The sequence below is a fragment of the Pteropus alecto genome, unplaced genomic scaffold (assembly GCF_000325575.1).
Source record: "Pteropus alecto unplaced genomic scaffold, ASM32557v1 scaffold8, whole genome shotgun sequence".
Taxonomy (NCBI): Eukaryota; Metazoa; Chordata; class Mammalia; order Chiroptera; family Pteropodidae; genus Pteropus; species Pteropus alecto.
The window spans coordinates 3,537,656-3,563,844 of record NW_006494609.1 but is presented as its reverse complement, the minus strand read 5'-3'; the positions used below and the strand labels follow the sequence as shown (position 1 = coordinate 3,563,844).

The following is a 26,189-nucleotide window of genomic DNA, read 5'->3' as shown; positions in this document are numbered from 1 at the left end:
TAACAGGAAGAAGCCATACTTTGTGTAATGTATCACTTGGCCCATGCATTTGGCAGAGCAAAAATGAACCCAGAAAACCACAAGACTGCATCTGGGGTAAGAATTCTCACATTTAACCCACTACACAAACAACACATGTATTCTATCTGCTCTGAGAGCCACAGAACCACTGCCCTCATCTCCATCCACAATGGGTATGCGATGAAGCCCAGAGTCACAGCTGAATCAGAACCGTGGCACAGAGCTGCCCTCCCAAGTGTCGTCTGGACATGAGTACTCCTAGACTATCAAGGGAGGACCCTGGGACTTCCACAAAAGAAAGTAATCTCTACGTCAACACCATGGTGAAGACTTTGGTCCTAATGGAACAGGGACAGAAACATTGGTCCCTGTCTGTGCCCTTTGCTAAGACCCCAGGCACCCTATCCTCCTGACCCAGGCCATTGGCAAGGTGGACCCTGACCTTCTTGGTAGGAGGCAACCACCTCAGCAAATAGGTTCTCACCCACTCAACCTCATTCCTCCTCTGCCCATTCCTTCCCCAGGCATTTCTGCTATTCAGAGAAAGGTGAGCCCACTCTCAGCCCCTATTGCCTCATTCTTTTCCCCTGGGCAAGGTCACCAGGTCAGAGTTGGGCATGTTCTCTCAGATCTCAGGGCTCCTAGGAACTGGCTCCCTGGCACTATGGGTCAAAAATGTCCCCTTATTGGGTCAGCAGCTTTCCTGCAGTAGAGTCCCTCAGCTTGAAGGCTTATTTCAAACTTGGTCTCCCTAGGACCTCCTCGAGAGCTCACACCCACGTTGTTCATTTTAAAATGAACCCCTCTCCTTTCTTCCTTCCACCTCAATATTCCTCAGAGACATCATCACTCTGATACAGTGGTTAAGGGCTCAGGCTTTAGGATCAGAATGACCTGAGTTCAAATCTCAGCTCTAGCAGTTACTAGATGTCTAACCTTGGCACAGGTTCATTCACCTCTTTGTGCCTGTTTCCTAATCCACAAAAGGAAGATGATATTCGTTACACTATCCAGCTCACAGGGTCATCCTGAGGACCAAATGAGTTAGTTTGAATGGACTGTTGTTCAGCAGAATGCTTTACACGGAGGCGGCACTCACTACCCATCTGCAAGCCTGGCTCTTCCCCTCATACACTCTCACACAGCCATGGGGACAGGAAGGAGAGGAGAAGCCAGCAGGACTCACGAAGACACGCTTGGTTAACTTACAGCAGTCACACGATCCACCCTCCCCTAGTTCTCTTCCTCTTCCTTCTCAGGCTGCTCCTCTACGCTCTTTCTCAGTTCTCAGTTACCCCTGACTCTGCCCTCTCACATCCAATCCACCCTGTCCCAGGCCTTCCCAAACCTTCCTTGGAAGCCCACTTTGAATCTGCCCCCTCCCCTTCACGCAACGGCGATCTCTCCTCTACTGCCCTGCATAATGTATTCAAGTGCATGGTCCTCAGTGCCGCACAGAGGGAGGACGAAAATCCAAACACCTTAGCCTGCCGTTCTTGCCTTTCTTCACCTAGTTTTAAGCGACCTTTCCAGTTCCATCTCTGCTATTTCGCTCCATGTCCACAGTACTCCAGCCAGGTTGGACGATTTACAGTTCCAACATTGTCATCATCTAGTCTCTACCTCTATCCAGGCAATTTCCTTGCTGGAAAAGGTCTCCCTCTTTCCATCTTTCAAAGCCCATCTCAAAGTCAGTTCCGTCACTGGCTTTCCTCAATTATTCTAGCTAGGTGTGATCTCCTTGTCCTTCGGTTTTCAGTTATTTTTCTGATACTAGTCTGATGCCTGGTAAACAGAACAGGGGCTTACTCAATAAATGGTGTTGAATGAATGGGCTGCAGTTAACTGGCATGTCAGAAAAACATCACTTCCAGGTAAACCTTGAGCCCAGACCCACACAAAGAGTTGCCTTGGAAATTTAAATCTAGACAAGGTTCTCAGAGAAAGTTTGCTATTTTAAAAAGCATAGTTTAAGTTCCTTTTAAAATCAGTACCAGATAAAAGATAAATTGGGGTTCGATTAGGATTTCCGCACACTTAAATCCCATCAACCCATATAAGCAATCTTAAAGCACACGGTATGATGCCATTCCCCCCAAGGGTATTTTTATACGATGAGTGACTAGGTACATGTGTGTATCTACACACCTCTGTGTATATGAGCGATGGTCTTACTAAAGGTCAATCTGAAGCTAAGGTTCACACAGGACCACAGTTGAGAAAAAATTAAGCTACATAGACAAATGTAGGAAAATGTTAGCATATAAAGGGTCATTTAAGTCCATACCGAATTTATGAATACTAAAATGTGCTTAAAAATACAGTATACCTAATTTCCACTCCATATAAAAACATGCCCACATACTGCTGGGACTGCATGGCTTGACACTGGTGTCTCAGGCATGAACAGCACAGCCACCGGCAGGGAGGCCACCACTGAAGCTTCATCTCCCAGGACCACGTCCGCATGGAGGATTATGTACAATACTTGTAAGTGACTTCGCACTCACCGCCCGCCCCCAGTGTGTGGCACTTAAACACCACAAAGACGGTGCTACTGAGGCACGCTTACACACTCCGATACATTGTTCTCATCCTATAAATACCTCTTTCTCACTCTCTTTCCTTGGCGTCAGGTAGACATTTGCTTACACCCACAGTGAGTAACTAATCTGGGCAAAACGATGCATAGAGGCTCCCGGATTCCAAATGTAAGGGACTAGGTCAGAATGACAGCACTCTGCAGGAAAGCCACTTTTGGACCTATGGGGGAGGCTCAAGCGGGTGGTCCTGGGGCTGAGTCTGTGGATACCCCAGAAAGAAATGAGGAGAACAAGGCGGCTGCTAGGACACTGAAACACTGAAGCTGAACAACAGTTTAATCATGAAAAACAAGCCCCCGGCCAAGTAGGAACACCAGGCAGCTCCTAGACAAATGTCATGGTAAGCAATAATGTGCATGCAAAGCCCACTCATATGACAGTATTTTTGAAATCCCCAAATCCAGGCCCTTGGCTTCTTTTGAAAAGGCCAACTCAGGATTAAGGAGGTAGCAGACCTTTAGGGACAAAAACAATCCCATTGATTTGGGGAGAAATGACTCATGAAAGAGGTTTATGGATTTAAAAGGCTAAGCTTCGATCTCTAAGAACTTAGGGAGCAGGGTCACAGCTGGTCAACTCTAGACTTCCTCCCCAGGCACAGAATTTGTCTTCAAATCTGTGGTTATGCTGGTGGCTTATACTACCTTGACACTCTTGGATTTCCTCAGTCCTTTGGGAATGTGTGTGTGGCAGGCGGCGGGGAGAGGTTAGGAAAATACAGGAAGCAGCAGCTACTGAAATTAGGTAGCCTTCATGATTCCATTTGATTCCTAGGGAAGGTAAGAATACTAATAACAGCTGATACATTGTGCCCACCATGCCATAGGCACCGTCCTAAGCACTGTTAAGCACTATATATACACACATAGTCTTTTAATCTCTATTTTAAAAATTGAGGAAACTGTCATTTAAGTAGCTTGTCCAAAGTCATATAACAGTAAATGATAAGGCTAGACTTTAAGCTCAGGCAACCTGTACTAGAGTCTGTACTCTTAGCCATTAGGCTAAATGCTCAGGTCTTTATCCAAACTAGAAGGAAGAAAACTAATACATAATGAGCACTACTTTGTGTTAGACAGAGTGCTAAACGATTTTTCACAGGCTATTCCATTTAATCCCTCATAACAACCCCCTAAAGTTGACATCATTATTTCTGGTTTGGTTTTTACAGATGAGAAAACATCTGTAATTTGCCCAAGGTCACCTAGTTTCTAACGACAGAACCGAGATTCAAGCCCATGGTGTCTGACTCCAAATCCCTTGAACAGGGTAAATGTCATAGAAGTCACTGCCCTCAAAGACTTGACAAGTCTTCCAGTCTTATACGTACAATTCTGTAATTCAAGCACCTCCCCTGTGTCTACTTGTTGGAGGAAGCAATGGTGAGAGGTGTCTCCAGCCATAGTTTGTTTTTGCTTACCACTTAGTTACATCCAATGGGATTTCTTGTTCTTACATAATGCTAAGTTTGGGCTTTTTTCCATGTAGGGTGTTGTCCCTCCAACTAGATTGTTAGCACCTCGGGGACAATGACTAACATTTCCTTGTGTGACATCTTCCCACATAGTGCCCAGCACAATGCCAAGAACAGAGATGACGCTTGGGAAATGTCTTCTGAATAAAGAGATGACCCTCAGAAGTTCAAACCTAACTCAAGTATTTCCAGTCTCCTCCTCAGCAAACAAGTTGGGCACAGTAGCAGTTTGCTGTATTACAAGAGTTTACCATCAAAAGAAAGCAGATGCAAGGTGGAATGACACAGGGAAGGCCTCAAATTTGGGGCTCCCCAAGATCAGACATAGAGGCCATTGGAATACAGGCTGATCAACTTCTCGCCCTCAAACCTATTCTCAGTTTTGAAAGCAGCACCATCAGATCTGGCCCTATAATTTAGGGAGTTACTCAGAGACCTACTTACACAAAAATATCTCCCAACGTCCTGCTCCAAAGTCACCTCCCTTCCTCCTTGGCCTGACATTTCTATCATTAGTCACTCCATAAATGACTGCCTGACAGTCTGATCTCTCTTCTCTTAAGTGTTTATTGAACATCTACTGATATTAAGCACCATACTAAAAATTAAGGTAGGAGACAACAGATGCAAAACAAAGCTCACATAGCCAAGTTTATAAGCTATCTAATATACCTCAGTCTTGACCTACAGCCTTGGTGCTGGGTTTCCTCCTCATCTTTGGGGAGTGCAAGGTAGCTGAAGAGCAGAGGTACCCTAGGCTGTAAACAGAGAAGATGCTACATTTAGGGGAGGGGTCTGATTTCTACGGGAAATTCTTTTTTTTATTAAGAATGAAAAGAAATGCTGACGAAGGGCTTTATTCATTTTTTAGCTGAGCCTCATACTTGTGCCTACTTTCAATCATCAACTCACGAGGCTCCTGTTGCACACACTACTCCTTTTAAGGGTAAAGGTTCCTTCTGAACTTGTCCTCATGTTGACATCTGCAAAGGGTAACTAGGTTCACGAGAGCAGATGTGAATCCTCCTCTGCCTCCCCTTTCACTGAGAGCCCAAGTCACTGCTGGCCTCACCACTCAAAGGTCCCTCTGCTGTCAGTGCTGGCGGCCAATGACCACAGGCTCAAAGAATCTCCCCAATGACTCAGCCAGGAAAGAGGAAGTTCTCCAAGCTTTCCATTTTTGAAGTAGGCAACATGCAAAGACCCATTTAAATGCTTGGCTACTTCCCATGGACTCTGTCCCAGACACCTATAGCAGCCAACAAACAGATCCTAGTGCCCTGCTCAACCTTACCACTCCCTAACTTTGGACAGATGATGGTAAAACAGCCCAAAGCGGAAGAAGCATTGTCTCCCTTTTCTGCAATGTCAATATGTTGTCATTCCTAAAAGTAGTTCATGTGACAATAAATGTTTCTAACTTCCCAAATTTTCTTGCAAGTCTGGTCGGACTTTCTTGGTAACAGCCCTCCCCTTCCAATTTTCAGAAGTGGAACTCAGACCCAGGCAATTACTCGTGGGCAGCCTCTGGAAGAGCTGTTGCTTTATAAGCTGCCATGAGCCAGATCCAGTTCCTCTTAGTTTAGGGTGTGTCTCCAAAAACAGACAGGGTGAGCCCCATGTAGCTTTTTCTTAAGATGCCAACTTCATAAGTTAACTAACCCTGCCTCGTGATCCCAGAGAAATGAGGCAAGAAAAAGAAATCTAAACTTTGCACCAGGAAAACTATTAGTCACCCATACCTAACACCACTTCAAGAAAGCAGCACCATCAGATCTGGCCCTATAATTTAGGGAGTTACTCAGAGACTTACTTACACAAAAATATCTCCCAATGTCCTGCTCCAAAGTCACCTCCCTTCATCCTTGGCCTGACATTTCTATTATTAGTCACTCCATAAATGACTGCCTGCCAGTCTGATCTCTCTTCTCTTAAACATGAACTCAGGGACCTTTTCTTTCCTCTTCACCATTACATCCTCAGAGCTCAGAATGTTGACTGTCACAGAATAGATACTCAATAAATATTTGTTCAATAAACAAATAAAGGTTATAGTACATTGTCTCAAAAAAAAACAAAAAACAAAAAACAAAAAAACCCATAGCTCCCAAAAACTGACTGTAAAGGTAAGAGGGCTGAGCCTATCAGTGGAGGGTGTGGCTACTGATCTAAGGCTGGATCATGAGATAGGCAGGCCAAGGGAATGACAGCCTTCGTTCATGGACTCTCATTTGTCACATCACCTGCTGTCAATTGCGAAGACATAGGGAGGCTGGTTGGAGGAGATGTAATCCAGGGCAAGTAGTTAAAAGAAAGACAATGACTGGATGGTCAAGGGCCTTTATAGGTTATTTGCAAAGGACAGAGATTTGGCTCAGGGTGGGGACACCCTAGTAAACATCACGGATTTTGTGGAGTGGCATGAGAATTCAGGGCTAGTCATTCCTGGGGCAGGTAACGGGGTAACCTCTTCTGTACGGAGAGACAGAGGAACTCTGCAGAGAGAAAACGCAACATCTACACAAGAATTGGCCAAGCCCCACCAGCCCCCATTTGTTACCGTTGATCACTGCCACTCGTGTAAGTAAGGCCAAGACCACCAGGCCCTTGGGAGAACACTTCTCATTCCCAAGCCCTATCTCCTGACGGTGGGGGCTGAATCAGTTCTATGCTCTGCCATCATCTCCATTGTCCTACATGAAGAGAGGGGCCATCCTAGGCACATATAGACTGACAAGCTGCTTCGTGCCAACGCTTGGCAAAAGGCCCTTCTAGGAATTGAAAGGAATCAGGATGTTCTGCAGGACTCTTAGAGCTACAGGATGGTTCAGCTCAAAAGGACTAAATCAGTCAGGGCGGTCTGGAACCCAAAAGCTCTGGGAGAGGCTCTTAAAGCCAGAATGGCCAGAGCTCATTCTGAAACAAAGAGCTAACTATAAAGGTAAGAATGCCGTGCCTTGTAGACAGAGGGTGTAGTCCCTAATCCAAGTGCACTCCAAGGTTGCACTCCATGAGATAGACAGAACATGATTGTGTACAGGGAAGCTCTTTTATTCTCTGAGGGTCATGGGGCAAGTCCAGAGTTTTTTTAAGGGTACATAAAAGCTAAAATTTGCACAATATTCCAGCTCTCAAGGCACAGCACAACCTGCATATAATCTGAGCCTCAAAACCTTACCCAGTGAGTTAATTGCAGGATGCCCAGAGTACAGATGAGGCAACAGAGCCCTAATGAAGAAGGGCCCCTGTTGGGACCCCCACAGTAGAGGCCTCATAGAGTCCCCAGCCTCACCTTTCCTTACCCTATAGCTTAACAATAGATTGTCCCTTGCCATAGAAAGTTGCCCTGAAACTTATGATTAATGCCCTTATGTTGACTGATCACAATCCTTCTGGTCTAGCATTCTTTCCAGACTACTCCCATCTTTGTTCTTGGGTTGCTAACGCCACTGGAGGACCATGTTGGCAGAGGAACAGCCCCGTGAAGCACAACAGACACCCCTCCCATCCCCCAGAACCGTCACGCAGCCTCTGAAATAATGCCCAGATTTTCCCTTAAATACCCTGAGCCGGACTGAGAAAGTAAGGCAGTTTTTGAAGGTGTTAACCTGCTGCCTTCTCAGATCACTGGTGCTCTGACAACAAACGCTTATTCTAAATAGCCCAGGTCCCGTGTCGGTCTCCTGGCTGAGCGGCACAGGCAGTGGGAGCCCCAGACTCAATTCCTCTCCGGTTACACTAATAGGGCATGCTGTTCTCTCCATTCCACAACTGAGTTTAAGCAACTTGCTGAAATCACAGAATTAATTGGTGGTGACATAAACATCTGGATTTCTGATGTCCCCGTTCCTAGCCCTGCTCTCTTCCCACAGAACCTCGCTGAGCCACGACAAGGCACAGAGCAGCTACATGTCCCAGGAAGACATGGTCTGAGACGCGGGATGATCCAGGATCTGAGGGGATTGTGGATGAAGTAGGGGCTCTGTAACAAATCTGACTGAAAGTAACTCACAGAGTGATCTGATCATAAATTTCTATGATCATGATAAATTTCTACGGGCCGGTCATGGTGGGTAGTCATGCCCAGGACTACGAAAAGGTTTATCTTTGTCTTAAGCCAGCCCTGTCCCTTGTTCTTGAGTTAACACACCTTCGAAATGCCAGAAAGATCCTCTTTTTCAGACACCTCAGAGGTAACCATCCTCAAAGGGAGCATATAATCTTGTTAACTATCGTGTAATGCAGTCATAGAGATTTCCGCACCTTGCTTTCTCCAGCCGTCATGTCATTTTCCTTTTGTTCCCTCCCTAATTCCAAATGTATAAAAGGAACTGCAAGATTGTCACTCTCTGTAGCATTTAAGATCTTGCTTCCCGGCACGTCATCAGTTTGGCTCAAATAAACTCATAAAAAATTCTCTACAGATTTGGACATTCTTACATCAACAGAATCACTTGCAAGAGGGTTCGTTATGTAACTGAGGAATGTGTTTGGTTCATCATTAAATGGATTATAGATTTACTCTGCACCTTTTATCAAAGTTCTTTCCGGACAGTAAGTGAGAAGGCAGTCCACTGAGAAGAGAGAATGTCAACCACCGTCTCTGTAAGTCCCTAAACAAACCTCCAGCCAGTGATCCGGGCCCTGAGAACACAACTTCCTCTCTCCCCACGGTAGCCTTCTGAGAACCAAATGTTAGCAAGGACAGTCCTCTCTTCAAAGCAAAGGGTCATTGATATGCCTGTCCCAAGGCCAAACAGCAGGCCAGAGGCTGAGACTGTCTCTTAGTGACTAGGACAATGATACTTGGGAAGCTGGTGAAGGGCTGGAGGAGAGGAAGTGGCTCCACAGCACCAGGGAGCCCAGACTTTCCCAGGCCCCGCCCCCAGCTCAGCCACAGTGGGAGGGGCCCCACCGCCTGCTGCTCTCCCTGAGAACTGGCTCCCGAGACTTTAGGAAGTGAGGAAGTAGGTGGAGGGGGTTTTCTCAGGACAACCAGTTATCAATAAAAGGTAAGAAAGATTAGCAAGCAAGAGGGTCGGGTCAGTTGTATTTCTCCCTACCCCCCCCGCCCCCACCCCTATGAAGTCATAGGGACATGTGATTAAATGGCAATCACAGAAAATGCTCTGGAATCTTCCTTCGGCAATGAGACTATAATGCCCCAGAGATAAAGTGTAAAACCAGAACACCAGTCATCCATCCTTCCATTTAACTATTTTCGATCCCTACCATGTGCCAGGCACGACCTCTTCTGGCATGTGTACTAAGAGCAAAGCCTTGGAGCGTTGACCTCTATGTAGAAGGACTGTGACCTGGCCTCAACCTAACTCACCAGCAGAGAGGGTGAACAGGTGGGTCTGCTTAAGTTCCAGTGTATGACACTGAGGAGGAAGATCCGTCAGCAAAAAATTCTAGAGATAGCAGCTGAGATTAAAGAAAGTAGCTTAGAACCTGAGTTTGGCTGGGAAGGAGAAGATAGATATGGATGCAGTAAGTGTTTATGGAGGGCTTATTTGGTTCTAGAAGCTTTCATTTACACACTCCCTCCTTTAATTTTAGTGGTAACCTGTGAGGCAGGCGTTCTTGTTACAGAGAAGCTGATGCCCAAAGTAGGCGCGTGTTTAGGCCCCAGACACAGATACACCCAGAGCCAGGTTCAGGTTCCATGGTTTCCACATGGAGTTCTCAGACTTCAGTGGCATCAGAACCCCTGGTGGAGAATCTAAACCACAGGTTCCTGAGCCCCACCCCAGAGAGGCCAATTCCTTGGGTCCACCCTGGTACCCAGGAACCTGTGTTTTAAACAAACATCCCAGGTGGTTCTGGTGCTGAAGGTTAATGGACCACACCTAAAAACGATTGATCTCCACTGCCCCAAGGAGAGAAATCAAGAAAACTTTCTCAGCTGCTGGCTTCCCTATGGGTCCTAGGCAGGGAAAGTGGGAGAGAGGTGTATGCTCCTAACTAGATCCTCAGTAGAGAAGAAATAGTCCTTGAGTTAGCTCACTGAGTGGCTCCACAAAGATGTCCAGCACCAAACAGGAAGCCCAGGACAAAGGTCTGAAGAAGCACAGATTTCTCGAGGGGCAGCCAGCACCTAAACAAACAGCTCATTGGAATGGCCCTGCTTTGACATGATGACTCATGGCTACCCGCTTCCTACAGTTCTGAGTAGATGGACAGAACAAATAGCCTTCTGTACAGAGAGAGCTGTTCCAGAGCCACCAAAGGACATCCAGCTATGTTAACGCATTAGTTCTGAGAAGAAATCTGGAATTCCAGGGGAGAGAAGAAGGAAAAAAAAGAGAAAAAATAACCCCCCATCTTGCTCTAACTTCTATGCCCTGGAGCCAGCAGGGATGTCCAATCGAAAGTGGTCTGGAAATGAAAGGGGCTTGTGTTCACCTTCTCTCTAGAGAAGGAATCAGATGGGAGCCAAAGCAAACGCTGCTCCATCATGAGGTTCCGAGACAAACTGTCTAATCCCAAGAGGTTGGTGAGCAAGTGAAATCCAGCCCTGCCTCCCACCTCTCCCTCTTGCAAACACAGATGGTGCTGCTATCTGCCCTCATGCTGAAGCAATGCCTCATCCTGAATTATGTGGGGGTGAGCGGCTAACATTTTTGCACAGCATAAAAGAAAGATGCCTGTAGCCTGTAGTAAGGTCACAAGGAGAAGAGTCTGGGTGGGGTGCCCAGAGCCTGCAGGATGCTTTCGCATCTTTGAATGACTCAGCAAAGAAAAAGAGTCCTTAGTCCTGCGAGTCAAGGGAAGGGAGATGGTCCGCTGGGTTAAGTGGGGAATGGTGCTAGATAGAAGTCAAGAGACAGATAACAAAGAAAAAAGAAGAAACGCCAGCTTTTACCCTTATCCTGCAACCTACACAGGGCTGTTTGATGTTAGCAGTTGAGGGGAATTGAAGCCCAGGGAAGGACATCCTGTTAATCAGGAACCAGGCAGCAGCAAACAGCTGTGTCTATCTGATAAGCCTGAACACCCCACTTCCTTCAGTAGAGTCTTAGGTTTCTGAGACTAAGGTATGGGAGTCTCAGAAGTCATCACCACAGACAACAGGTTGAGTGGCTCTCAAGAGGGACAAGTCCCCACCAAGATACTGCTTGGAAACTTCCTGGATTGGCCCACCTTCCCTATTCACCCAACTCCTGGTCACTTCACTCATTAAGAATTGGCTATTACCATCATCTCCTCAGGGAAGCTGTCCTCTGCTCGCTCCCCATTCACACTGCATTCACACTGGGGTAATGCACCCCACATGCTGTGACCCCTTTATGCCCTGTGCACTTATACCCTTAAGTCTGCCACAAGGTGATATTATGACCAAGTGGTTAAGTGTGGGCCTCTCCTAGATAGGAGGCCCCTGCAGACAAGAGCCAACTAACTACTTTTATCAGTGATAGTACAGCATCTGTTCTTCATTCACCGTTTCTTTTCTGATAAACTCTGCTAGCTAAGTGCCCTTCACTTATTGTCTCATTTAATCCTCTCCTCTATCTTTTGCAGTAGGCAATATTATTTCCATGTTATAAAAGAAGCCAAAACCTAGCAAAGTAAAGGGACTTATCCACGGGCACACAGCAGAGCTAAAGATGGTGTTCTCAACCACCTTGGGTCTGGCACAATTCAAGGCACACAGTAATGACTTAATAGCTCTTCCCATTGAAAAAAATAAGATTGAATCACCTCTAGAAGATAATATAAGCATGATAATCCCTTCCTCCAGCCACCTGAGCTCTCGGTTTAACTGACTGTCACCTTAAATTCCTTTCACGAAATGCAAATCTGTTTATTAATTTGTCCATCCATTTGCAAGCACCTGTTATACCCAGAGCCCTAAGATATAGGAGAGACATATTAGTCAGGGTTCCAGCCTTCCCTCCTGGCCCCGACAAGTCTCTCATTTAGTCTGAACGAGAGGTAGAGGAGGGGAAGAGAGGATAGAAGAGATGAGGAAGAGTGGGTAAACAGGAACCACCAGAAAACAAAGTCCCGTAGCATCTCAGGAAACTGAGCAAACACCGAGAAGGCCAGGGAATGGATTCCTCTAAGCTAGACTGAGGAGATGATCAGAGGAACTGAGCAGTCCCCAGCCAGAAGGGAACGCCCCATTAGCATTTTGTTTTTGTTTTATGTGTGTGTGGTGGTGGCCAAATATACAGTATAAAATTTACCATTTAACCATTTTTAACTGTACAGTTCAGTGGCATCAAGTACATTCATATTATTGAGCAACCATGGCCTCCATCCATCTCCAAAACTTTGTTCGTCTTCCTAAACTGTAGTGGCCCTTTAAGACTCCCCATTCTCTCCTCCTCCAGCCCCTGGCAACCACCATTCTACTTTGTGACTCTCTACGAATTTAATTACTTTAAGTACATGTGGTATAATAAAAACATATTTGATCTTTGTCCCAGTTCCTGGCACAGAACTTTAAAAATGCTTGGAATTTCCTAAGTGATAGGAGTGTCCTTTGTTATTCCTAAAGGGACCTCTTTCCATCACACCTTAGGTTATGAGGTCACTTAGACTGGGGCCCCTAGATAGCCCCAGTATGGAGCTGGTCACCAGAAGATCTAGTGATTAGAATTTGGGAACTTTCAACCTCACTCTGAGGAGGAGAGAGGCACTGGATATTAAGCTCTATAAAAACTCTCGAACAAGGAAATTCGGTGAGCTTTCAGGTTGGTGAGCACATCACGTCACAGTGCTGGGAGGAAGATGTGCCAAGAGAGGACACGGAAGCTCTGTGTCCCTACCCCACACCTTGCCCTCGCAGCTGCTCCGCTTGGCTGCTCCTGAGTGTATCCTTTAAAATAAACCAGTAAGTAAAGTTAGTCAGAAGTACGGGTGGCAAATGGTATCTTAAGTGGAGGCAGTCGTGTGGAACTGAGCCCTCAATCTGTGGGGTCTGCACTAACTCTGAGTAGTGTTAGAATTGAATTGTAGGACACACAGCTGGTGTTAGAGATTTGGAGAACTGGTTGTTGTCAGAAAGAAAAAAAAAAAGACACCTCAATACCTCCTATAAGTGGAATTACACAGTATTTGTCCTTTCGTGACTGGCTTATTTCACTTAGCATAATGTCTTCAAGATTCATCCATGTGTAGCATGTGTCAGAACTTTCTTTCCTTTTAAGGCTAAATAACATTCCATGTATGTATATATCACCTCTGTTTATCCACTCATCCACAGATGGACACTTGGGTCGCTTCCAGCTTTTGGCTATTGTGAATAATGCTGCTATAAACATAGGTGTACAGACATCTGTTCAACTTCTCACTTTCAATTCTTTTGAGTACACCTTCTGTACCTTCTACCTAATTTTGCTGTGAAACTAATACTGCTCTAAAAATAGTCTGGTGGGTTTTTTGGGGTTTTTTTTAAGGCTGTCCTTTTCCTATTGGATAGTCTTGGCACTCTTGTTACAAATCATTTGACTACATAAGTGAGGGTTTATTTTTGAACTCTATTCTATTCTATATGTTTGTCTTTATGCCAAACTTTATACTGTCGTGATTGCTGTAGCTTTGTTAGTTTTGAAATGAAGAAGTGTGAGACCTCCAACTTCGTTGTTCCTTCCCAAGATTGTTTGGGTTATTTTGTGACCCTTAAACTTCTACATGAGTCTTAGAATATATTTTTCTATTTCTGCGAAAAGGTTCGTGGAGTTTTGATAGGAATTGCATCGAATCTAAAGATTGCTTTGGGTAGTAATTGCTGCATCACTTTAACGATATTAAGTCTTCAATCCATAAACATGAGGTGTCTTTCTCTTTATTTAGGTCTTTAAGCAATGTTTTTGTAGTTTGCAGTGTACAAGTCTTTCACCTCCTTGGCAAAATTTATTCCTAAGTTGTTTTTTCTTTTTTTGATGCTACTATAAATGAAATTGTTTTCTTAATTTCCTTTTCGGATTGTTCATTGTTAGTATATAGAAATACAACTGGGTTAAAACATTGCAAATTCTATTGGCAGAAGGCAACTGCAGATTGGGAGGCATAGCATGGGGGAGGGAGTACGGTAAGTGCAAGTAAAAAGGACATGCAATTTCCTATCATTTAGAAGATTATTTTTCTTGGTTGGGCATTTGCTTGATTGCCACTGATCTCTGATTAATTTTCCAGAGCTCCTATAAAGAACTTATTTTAGTCAGTTTCTAGTTTATTTAATGTTTCTGTGGGGGAGTAAGGTTTTTGAGCTTCCTAGTCTACTATCTTGATGATGTTACTCTCCAAGGGCATAAGGCTTAGTCCCCAAGAAGTGTATCTTCAAGGAGGTAATTAAGGAGCTAGATTGATCAGAAGTGAGAGACAAGATTGGGAGGGAACGAGACAGACTGGATAGGAATGGGGAGAGAGCAGGGGGCCTGGAATGCTAAATTGAAGACTTAGATGTGATTCTACGAAATTGGCAGGCACCTGCAACAATGCCTGGCAGAGCAACAAAGCCAAGTCGGAAGTCAGGCCAGGCCAACCCCAGCCTCCTCCAGTGCACTGAGTTTAAGATCAAAGAAACAAAAGGATTAGGAGCATCTGCAAGGATTCCACCTCACATTCCATCAGGGCCTTCCCCTCCCTCAGCCCCCGCTCAGGATTTTGAATACATTTTCAGAATCTTAAGTGAATCAGAACAATGAGCCCCCAACCCCAGCCAAGCCTCTCCTCTCAATCAGACGGGTGAGTAGCTGAGCTCCCAACTGCTTCCACCTGGATGCTGGACCCAGCATACAGCAAACATAATAAATCAGCCCTGACAAGAACATGGCTCCAAGCAGGAGGGTATCTTCCCATGGCTGCTGGTCCTCTATCCTGGTGATTTCAAAAAGTTTGATCACTAGCTTCCCCTGGAAGACCAGTTGAAAATACAGGAGCCTGGGCCCCTCCTCTAGAGGGTCCAGCTAAGAAAGTCCATGTGGGGCATCTGTATTTTCACCCAGCCCCATGGGTGAGGCAGATGATCATCATTTTTCCAGGGGCACCTGTCTCTGTTTCCTCCCCAGGTTTGGTATCCTCTGAGCTTGTTTCCACCTGCCTGCCTCTCTCGACGGCTTTCCCAGAAAGGAGAAAGTAGAACTGAAATTCAGTTTCACATTATCCTTCTCAGAAGTCTCAAATGGGGAAGTTTGATCTGACCCATAGTTTCAAAACAATAGAATATAATAAAGTGTTTTAAGCTTTTAATTAGTTGTCAGCATTAAAAAAAAAGAGATTTCATAAGCTAGACACAGAAAGCCAAATAATATATGAATCCATTTATACAAGGTACCTAGAATAGGCAAATGCATAGAGACAGAAAGTAGAAAGAAGTAACTAGAGACTGGGGGTGGGGAGCGGGGAAGGGAAGAGTTAGTGTTTAATGGGTAGATTGTTGGGGATGAGGAAAAAGATTTTGGTGTAGATGGTGGTAACACTCATACGGCCACCAAATTGTATACTTATGAATGGTTAAAATGATAAATGTTATGCTATGTATATTTTACCACAATAAAATAAAAACAGACTTCACATAAAAATCTGAATTTCTGGATTTCACATAAAAATCTTAAAGAAGAAAATAATAAGATCTGACAACACTGGGTAGTGTTTTGTATGTCAACAGTTGGCAGGAGCTGAAGCAGCTGCTGTCTTGAGATGAGACGTGGGCTCCCACATTTGCTGTAACCCCAACACTCCAATGTCACTTTTACTAGGTCACATTTATATGACCTGGCTGGCCTATGTGAGCATTCGAGAGTGGGGTCCCAGGCCCCTGCACCCCCATCTCCCTTCGGTCGCCATTCGCCTTGTTTTGTCCTCTCAGTCCCTGCCTATTTTTCTCTTCTAGGGCCTAAAGGGAGGCCAGAAACTGGTCAGCCACGTGGGCAGACACTCTGTGTGTCTTAACGTAATCAACGTAGGAGAACAAGAGTTTGCCTTCACCTCGAAAAATTCACTCAGACCTTGAAAGGCATCTGACATTAGATGATCCAGAATAATTAGCCTAGATTTTAAGACACCCCAGTGGCAATGGTTTTGGAAGAGTAGGCTGACCACCTCCCTCAAGACCCTGACTCCTGAATCAGTAAACACTCGGCCTCTCTCGGTGATACCACATGATCAGCTAGTCCAGCAAGCACAGCCTCCTCAAGGCTGCAGTCAGTTTCCTAAAGTCCATTTTTATCTGCTAGAAGCTGATTTCCAGCTGCTTGAAATATGATAGGGTTCTGGACCTACTACCCCGATTACAGCACCCTGGCATATTGAATACTTTAAGCTGAAGGAGTTCGAGAAAACGGCAGAAGCAAGGTCACTCTAACCTCCTCCTGCTTCTTGCTCTTCTTCCCTGAGACAGACCTTCCTTCAAAGCCTCCCGTGAAGTGCCCCCCCTTGACCTGAAGGAAGGGAATATCCTTAGCTCTGAAGACAAACAAAAGCTGCCAAGGAGAATCCAAACAAACAGACCTCGCCCAGTTTCCTCTAGTTTGCTACAATTCCCTCAAACTCCTTAACCGGTGGTATTCCTCCAAGACTATCCACTCATCATCGAACTCAGCAAAAAAGTACGGAGGTCTAACTGTTTCCTCATTTCCTTATGAAGATTCCTGCATCATGTAACACATTAAATAAATTTGGATGACTTTCTGTTAATATGACTTTGTCAACTTAATTTCAGATCCAGCCAGGGACCATAAGGGGGTCAAGTAAAACCTTTTCTCCCCTACAAATAGTATCACTGCTCTAGACCTGTACTGTCCAACCTGGCTATTGAACATGTCCCAACATCTGCTGGCAAAAGTGGTTAGCCCGTAAGTGTAAAATACGTGATGATTTCTAAAGACTCAGTACGAAAAAAGAATGTAAAATAGCTTGTTAGTAATCTTATTATATTGACTGCATGTTGAAATAATACTTTGGATATATTGTGTTAAATATAGTACTAAAGATAATTTCACCTTTTTTACTTTTTTAAATTTGTTTTATATATTTTTAATGTGGCTACTAGAAAATTTAGTTAGATATGTGGCTTGCATTATATTTCTATTGGACAGTGCCATTTTTGACAGCCCAGCCAGCTGTGGCTTCCATAGAACTGATCCTGTAAGGTTACTGTATTTTCCTTACCTTGAAAGCAAACTTATCCTCTCCTACTCCGTTATTGGGTGGCACTGAACTATGAGCTGCCCAAGGATCCTTGAGGAAGTCCCTTCTTGCATAGGGACTGTAGACTCCTTACTGGGACTGAAGCTAACTTGAGGGTCTTTCTCAGCTCTCATATCTCCCTCATCCTGTGCCACCAAGCTATCACCAGACTCTAACACAAGGCTTTCTGCCAACCGCTTGCAGAATAACTATGTGTCCATATCACTCAACCTCCGCCCCGCCACCCAGCACAGATCATTTTCCCTTGAAACAAAGGAGCAAGTGTTGCTAAAAATGCCAGCCTGTTACCACCTGTGTAACTGGTCAGAGCCAACCAGGAGAGTCTCCGCTGCAGTCTCAGACGCCTTCCCTTTCTCACTCCAGCTCGGGATTCACTGGTTTCTGCTTCCCAGAGACTTAAGCCCATCTTCTTGTGCCCCTCCATGCTAGGCTCAAAGCAGCAGTATCAGCCCTTCAGCAGTTTACAGTGCAGCCCCAGGGAGGCAATGCTAATGCCTGAAACTTCAAAACAGAGGACAGGAACTAGGCTCTCAAGTTCTGGAAAAAATTGCTGGACACTGTTTCATCACCAACAACCCTGAGACACGGAGACAAATTTCAAACCTCAGAATCCTGTCTTTTTAAAAAAAAATATGCTCTATCTATGGGAAGAATCAATGTTGGCCAATTACTGACATGGGCTTTGGAGGTAAAATTGGGTTCAAATCTCCTTTCTAACACTCAGTAGCTCTAGGACCAACCCTAGATAAAATTGCTGCATTTATCTGAGTCTCAATTTCCTCACCTGTAACAATGGGGACAATTTCACTTACCTCACAGCATTGAAAAATTAAATAATAGATGAAAAACTGCCTTCCACAGAATAGGTGTTTGATATTTAGTTTCCTTCCCCTTCAATTTTCCATAGCAATTAGGCAGAGAAGATACTAAAAATCTCATAGAGAACTGAAAATAAATCCTCTATGCTCTGATCTTTTCTTTTTTGTTTTCTTTTTAATCTGAATCTTGCTACCTGGTACAATTTAAAAGTCTGGTACAAGAATTCTGCAAAGGCAGAGGTTATCTTTGCAGCCCTAGCACAGGGTCTGGCAAAAAAGGTAGGAGCTGGGTGAAGGGGTTCAGAACAGCCTTCCCCAAAATGTGCTACTTTGGCAAATGGATTATTTTGAGCCAAAGGTAATTGAGACCCTGCAGGTTCTGGAGAAATTTCTGCCCCTCCCTTAACTACCTAGAAGAATTTAAATTGGGGGCCTTGCCCATAATAAGAGCTATTATCAGAAATAATCTTTGATGACTGATCTATGGGGCAGGGCAAACTTTTAATTACTCAACATCTGTTCTTCTTATTGTCCTGCAATGACCTTCCTGCCCTTCTGAAGCCCCAAGGATTTTATCTCAGTCCTTGCTTGGCTCAGGATGTCATATACACCTCATTTTACCTTTCTACCTTTGAACCTCTCATGTGGGGTCTCTGACTCTTTCATGTATGTGTACATATGTAATTAAATTTTCTCTTGTTCATCTGCCTCATGTTGATTTAATAATTACACTAGCCAAAAGCACCTAGAAGGGTCAAAGAAATTTTCTTCCTCTCCCGCATAGGTAAATGCCTGTTGAATGAATGAATGTCGGATTGAATGCAAGCAGGGGCTGGTGCATGTGTGGAGCAAACATGAAGCACTAGAAGAAACAGGTCAGAATTACCAGCATGCAGGAGTTTTGCTGATCAGCATGAAGTTTGCAGGCTATGAAGAATTATTCTGCGGAATTACATTTGAAATCTATTTAACAGCTTTGTGGAGCCTTTTTTCTAAGCACAGTTCAAGGTGCTCTAGTATTTTTTTCTCCATTCAGCCATCTTTACTCGGCAAGAAAGGTTAAAATGCATGCTGAGAACCAAACATTTATCTCTATGTCACAGAGCATAAACATTCAGTTTTTTCATAACTTTTTTTTTAACTTAGCACAGTAGGTTGAGTAAAAGATCAAACTAAATAGATGGCTCTGTGATACAAATATGTGCTGTCACAGTGTTTTTAAATGTAAAATTCTTAGCATGTCCTGGCCTTGGTGGGAAGTACGGGTAGGGAATAAATAACTATTCTTATTAAATTTTAAAGATATATCTGGAGTTAAGTTCCCACACAGGTGTGTGAGGAGGGGTCTGAAAACCTATTAGTTTATGTTTGTTAAGGAAACCAAGTGTTGGATTCTCTGCTCTCCCCAGGTTACCTGAGGGCTTCTTGCAGTTAGTTCCACTGCCCTCCCCAAAGGGGTTAGGATTGTAGTGACCTTGCCTGTATCCTGTTCTCTGCAAATAGGGAGATTTTTCCTCTGGAAGCTAGAAGGTTCCTGCCATTCACTGCACCCCCACCCCCGCAGTCCAGCTTTACTCTCCTGTAAAGGAAAAATCCAATAACGTCAAACCTACCAGCAGGGCTGCAACGGGGATGTTAAAAGCCCCAGTCACATCACTTTAGAGGATAAGAGAGTGGTAAATGTCACCCTCAACATCTATATTTTAGTTGCCCTGAACAAAAGATCCATCTTGTTTCATCCCCAGACTTCAAATCAATTCAATCTTCAGAATATCATTCAAACCCACAGGTGAAAGAAAACTGGGTAAAGGATTTTATGTTGCCTGTTTGTGTGCTAAAGAAGGCCTCTATGTTTGTGTTTCATTGATTGCTTACACTATTACCCAAGCGGCAGGACTTAACTCAAGTTAACTTCCTGCTGGTGAAGATGAACAGAATGAAAATTTGCCTTTCGAGAAGTTTTGGGAATTTCTAACCCAAATGAGAAATTTCTAAATGAAAGTTTAAATTTTCTAAATGCAATAAACAGGTAAGAGAAAACAGGCCTATAAGAACTTAAGGGTTATTGGTCATTTTAAACACAACTGAGTGTACTTGGGAAGCAGTGTGACCTGGAGGCGGTGGTCCAGATTAAAAAGGACCCCATATATAGTTTGCTCCAAATATTTAGAGAAGGCAGTCGGATTCATAACATGCCCAACGTTCTGGGTCATAACCACATTGCGATGCAAAGAATTTGAGATGCTCCTTCCAAAAAGAAGGAAAGAGAAGGGATTAAGAGATGAGCTTTCTAGCCTTTCCAAGGCTTCTAGTCTTTGGAAATTCAGAGCAAGACTTCTGCTCCATCCTGCTGGACTTGGCTCTAAACCCCAGAGACCGAGTCTGGTACAAAGCATTGTTCCCGCTGTCCTGGCTTTAGCTGTGTATAAAAGAAGGTAAGAACAGTGCCAAACCCGACCAGGGCACCGCTCTGTGGTCCTATGTAGTACAGGAGATACTGCACTCTAGGAAAGCTGGTAGGTCAGGCTAAAAACGCCTGCCAAATTGATACCAGAATAGTTTGACTTCCTGGGTCTGCTCCCTGGAAAGATAGTTTTCCTGAAGTCAAAGGTCTATGCTGGTGAACTGACAGGTTCAGGAATGAAATCATAAAAACATCTATGTTTCAGAAGCATGCTTTCTGATGGGGGAAGAGAAATTGTGAGGGGAAAGAAAAGGTCCCCGCCTTTTGTTTCCTGGCACTTCTCTTACACAGTCACCCAGTCACAATCACTCACTGACAGTCATACCCAGCCACAAAGTCACCAGAGTCACAAACACGGCTGAGTCAGAAAATCACAGTCTCCCACACAGTTAAGGGCAGTTAGATACAATGTAACACACTCAGTCCACAGTGAGGCCCATTCCTCTGAACACCCACAAACTCATCTCTCTACCCACCTGATTGCCAAAGACAGCTATGGAGCAGGCAGTTGAAACTTCGTTTGCCCCAAACCAGACCGAGGCGATTCGGGAGGGCATGCCCAGGATGAAGACCTGGGCCACAGAGCAGATGACTTGGCCCAGCACAGTGACTGGGAAAAGATGTGGCTTCAGGCTGCCCAACTTCACCCAGGCGCCCAGGCAGTTGAGAGCCGAGCCGGTGAGGGCGACGGTGCGCAGGCCGAATTTCTCCAGCATCCAGGCCACTGGCAGTAGCAGAGGGATGTAGGTCAGCATGTAGCACATGGACAGCCAGTCGATGGCAAAGGCACTGACCCCGTAGAAGTTCATGAAGATGTTACTGATGGAGCCATACTGGATCCACTGGAAGGCGTTGCACATAGAGTAGCAGCTAAAAACCAAGACCACTGCCCAACGGCGCTTGCTCACCTTGATCACACTGAGGTCCTCGGTGCCCGGTATACTGGGTTGAGCCAAGCCACCCTGTTGAGCCAAGATACTGGGGTGGGCTGAACTGCTGGGGTGGGCAGAGACGCTGGGGTGGATGGAGACGCTGGGGTGAGCGGAGACGCTTTGATGGGCTGAGACGCTGGGGTGGGCCGAGATGCTGGGGTCTGCCCGGAGCGCGGACTGAGGCTCAGGAGTGCCATCGCGCTTCTCCAGGTTGGAATCTTCATTCACCATGACCACGGAGTCTCCTGGAGCCCTGGACAGGTGCTGAGGACTTAGGCAGTCTTAAAGGACAGTAGCCTTGACTGGTCCCCTAAAGCTGCTCCGAAGAAATGGAGACGCAAGCCTACGTAAAAGCCGCGAGTGGGCCTCTCAACGATCACCTCCAAGCTTCTGCTCCCACTTTTCCGTGGGGCCCGCTGTCCCTGACCACTGTCCCGCAGGTCGTCCGCAGACGCCTCAGCCAGGTCCTGGCCGCGGGCGACCTGAGTTTCCCCAAGGCGCTCTGGCCACGTTCAGCCCCTCGGTCCTGGAAAGGGTTTGCTCCTTGCGCAGCCACTTCGCGGGACTCGGTATGCTCCCGGGCCGGCTTGGGGCCTCGCCCCCTAGGGCGCACGTGACCGCCCCGCCCCCGTCCCGCCCGGCTTCCCTCCCCCCACACCGCCCTCCCTCCCTCCTGCCTTCTCCAGCCCGGCTGGCGGGGCAGCCCAGTTGTTTCGCCACAGTTTGCGGAGTGCATTCCTCCTTCACGCCCCGGGAGCCATGGAAACCGTCGGGTTAACCTCCACCCCTAGCACTGCCCCTCATATTCATTTGCCCCCTCATATTCATTTGCCCCCTCCCAGGAGGCCACAAGAGAGAATCCTGTCCGCCCCTCCGAAGTAACCCTCTAAATAGAGTCCCCTCGCCCCCGTCAGCTCTCCTGGGCGCGTGCACCAGCGCCCGGCGCCTTCAGAGTGCTCTGAGGAATCCAAGAGGAATTCCCGACTTTCTCCACACTTGGCTGGGCTCCCAAACCCTTGCTGAGCTCTCGGTGTAAAGAGAAATTTGTAGATGTCGCGGTCTGGTTGCGCTCCTGCGGTAAAGGGGAGTTGCGGATTGCTTTTGGTGCGGACGTAGTCTTATATGGGAGAACTCAGATTTGAACCTGTTAGGTAGGGCTCTTCTGTCCTGACGGATCCAGGGCGCCCTCCTAGGCGAGGACCTGAGGGTGGAGGAGAGAGTGGGGATTCCGAGACGCTTACGAGCTACGGGCGGCTGTGTGATGAAATGCACAGCACCCACGTAGCCCTCGGCTGCCATCTGCTGGTCCCATCCGATTCCAGAGGATAAGCCCTCAACTCCTAGCCTCCAGAAAGTCAGGCCTGCAGGACAGAAGCCTTTTGACACTGACTCATTTCAGCCCTGTGAAAGGATAAGAGTTCACGTTCTCCCTGGGTCCAAATACCAGCTTAGGTATTCCTACGAGTATAACGTAAATTTAGGTACTCCATCTCTCCGTGCCTCGGTTTCTGGGGACTACGAAACAATAATAACCACCTCACGGGGTTGTTTTGGGGCTTGAATGAGTTAAGACATGAAAGCACTTTAAAAATTCCTGGCAGATAGTAAGTAAGCATTCCTATTTTACTGGTTATCTTAACAATTAAAAAGCTAACGTCGTTGTATTGTGCTAAACATGTTTACTGCATTATCCCATTTAAGCATCACAAGACTCCTGTGATGTGGTTACTATTGCTTGCCTGCATTTGATACATCAGAAACAGAGGCTCATAAAAGTGAAGTTAACTTACATAAGGACCCAGCTGGCCTGAAGCACTGTACTTACTTATCATGCAAGTCTGTATTCATTCATGCTCTAGCTGGCTATCAAGTGCCACCTGGGGACAGCATATGGGCATCCTCTGGGAGCTTCTTACACTGGCAGAAGCCCAGGCCTACCCCTAACCACCTGAACAAAAGGTTGCATTTTAGAAGATCTCCAGGTGATTCGTTTGCACATTTAAGTGGTGCCACTGCTTTCCGTTTTTCTTTTAAATCTCAAACCAAAAGCAAAGAATTTAAAGCATAGGATAACGGTTCTCAACTTGGGTTGCATGTTAAAATCACATGGGGTAGTCTTATCACCAATGCCTCTGCCACGCCCCCAATCACAATCTCTGGGAGTAGAGCCTGGCATTTGCACGTGTAAAGCTCCCCAGGTGATTACAACAGGCAGCCAACTTTAAGCACCCCTCTGGGGTCAGAACCACAGATTCCCAGGAGGGGGAACACTGTTTTGGAGGCACCCACCTTTTGGTAGAAATTACGGATTATAGTGGAATGTTCGAAGAGGGAATTCATACCTATCTAAGAATTTCTACACTAATTTAACATCCCGACTATTCTCGAACTTCCAGCAGTGTCTCCCATCATCCTCCGGGGAGTACAGAAACTCCATTCTCTTGGAGAGCCTCCTGAGGCCTCTCACTGTTTCTTTTCCCTAGGTCATCATGGTCCTCTCCCCAAACTCTTCAGAATATATTCCTAACTTCATTTTATAGATATGGAAACTGAGGCCCAGAGAGTCAGAGTGTATTATCAGAGTCCCACAGCAATTGATTAGCATCAGAACCAGCAATAAGACAGGTCTCCTGAGTCTAGAGTTCCCTTACACACGGCTCCCCTGTGTGCTGCTCTCAGCAGTAAAGGGGTTAAGCCACTGATATTTTTGATACACGATGCTTAGATTATTTAAACTATGTATAACTTTGCTTTAAAAAAAAATGGGGTAAAGGGGGTCAAATACGTGGTAACAGAAAGAAATCTAACTATGGGAGGTAAACACACAGTGTAAATATATATATGCCGTATTGTTAAAGTGTATAGCTGAAACGTATTAGATTTTTGTTAACCATAATAAATAAATAAATATCCTAAAAATTAAAAATGAAATGAAATGAATAAAGATCGCGCTGCTTCAATGAGGCGCACAGGTGATATCTAGGGGTGTGGTCAAGTCCATCTTGAATTTTATGTTGGTGCTAAAATAGACATCGAAGACTCCAACCCTGGAACCTCAAGGCTACCTCTTCAGCTGAGCTGTGTCCTCCAACGTTGTGCCAGGGGGTCACCTCAGAAAATTGGGTATGTGATCAGAGGCCCTATTGCCTTCTAGTCTTGCTTCACCTTTCTCTGCCCTTCTTTCTGCTTCTAGTGACTTTTACACCTGAAGATTCTGTGGGGGTCTTATCCCTTCTACTTTCAACTTCGGTCCCATCATCTAAAGACCATTTCAAGGTCTGCCTTCCTTCTGGAATTCTGTCAATAAATAGCACTTCCAGCTCTCACTCAGCCAAACCCAAACCTTGAGAATGACCCAGAACCCTCCCTTTCCTCACTCCCGGTGTCCATTGGATGCTTATATCCTTACCATTTTGCCTCCCTTCCTTTCCCTTTAACACCAGCTTAGTTTGAACTCTCATGGCTTCTCGCTTTGACCTTGCGACTCCCTCCTCATTGGTCCTACTACTCCCATTCGCCGTTTACAAGGCTCTCCCATTCTCTTCAGGCCTCTTCCCTGCCTTCGATCCTCCAGTGGCTGCCCTAGCTTGCAGAAGGTTCACACTCCTCAGGTTAGCACACAAGGCTTTTGTGATGTCGCTCTGGCCACATCGCCCACCACTGCCCCCTCCCACCTTTTGCTTCAGACAGGTGGAACCACCTGCAGCTCCCTACAAGCGTTATGAATACATCATGTCTTGCACATGCCATCCTTCATGATGCAGGACAACAGTCGCCTCCAGGAAAACTTCCCCAGTGCCTTAAGTACCCTGCACTTACACCTTTGTGGTGGCTCCTGTCACACACCATATCATAAGTGTTTGTTGACTTTTTTAAGTCTTCCACTTACCGTGAGTTCCTTGAGGTTATGAATCATATCCTATTCATACTCAAATCCAACATCTAGCTCCATGTCTAGTCTACAGAAGAGAAATGAAAGAATGATTGAATTGACTTCTGGGATGCAATTTCTAGATGATTTCCACCTCTGGATGACCTCAAAATGAACAAAAACATATCCAGCTTGTTCCAAATGCTCATGTCTCCTTTATTTGTTTCCTTTTTTTCTTTTCTGAGCTGCCTTCCCCACAGCGTTTGGACCTTACAGCCATATCGCATGGAGCCCACAGGGCAGGATGCTTGGGAATAGGATTCTGGATTTCTTCCCCTCTAGGATCCTCAGTCTCCGAGTCTGTCCTTGAAGAGAATGTGGTCAGGGCCTACTGAAGCCTAAGGGAGGAGAGAGACCTATTTTCCTCAGAAGAGAATGCAGGATGAAAGCCTCCTGCCTGGGCACAGGAACACCAGACTCTGTCCTGGAGGCGCTGTGTGATTTTTCAGTTCCTTGGAAATACATGGCTGTATCTAGAGAGGCCACAGGTGGTAATAGGTCTTATCTAAAGAAAAGGCTTGTGTACATGGGTCACATTTTATTTCCTCAGCTGCACATACTTGGGTGTATTTGTGGGTGTCCACTATGTTATTCTTCATAACTTTTTATATCTTTTAAATACACCTTAATAATTAGAAAACAAAAAGGTTGCTTCATAAACATGAGAAAGACCTAACTAAAAAACATGTCAAAGAGGAAGGAGATATTAAAATGGCTTTTCTTTTTTTACATAATCTATAGAAAGCCCAGAGATGCGAAGCTTTCTTTGCATATTGAAATAGAGG

The 26,189-nt window shown here is 45.5% G+C and overlaps 1 protein-coding gene across 1 annotated transcript in view; it reads right to left on the bottom strand.

Moving 5' to 3' along the window:
* The window catches only part of FLVCR2 (feline leukemia virus subgroup C cellular receptor family member 2), a 49,396-nt gene extending 27,327 nt beyond the window's left edge, over positions 1-22,069 (bottom strand). The window contains exon 1 of the mRNA XM_006925462.3: positions 21,018-22,069. Within this exon, the coding sequence (XP_006925524.1) occupies positions 21,018-21,704 (687 nt within the window). The 5' untranslated portion in view covers positions 21,705-22,069. The remainder of the gene's footprint in view (positions 1-21,017) is intronic.
* Positions 22,070-26,189: the final 4,120 nt, after the last annotated feature.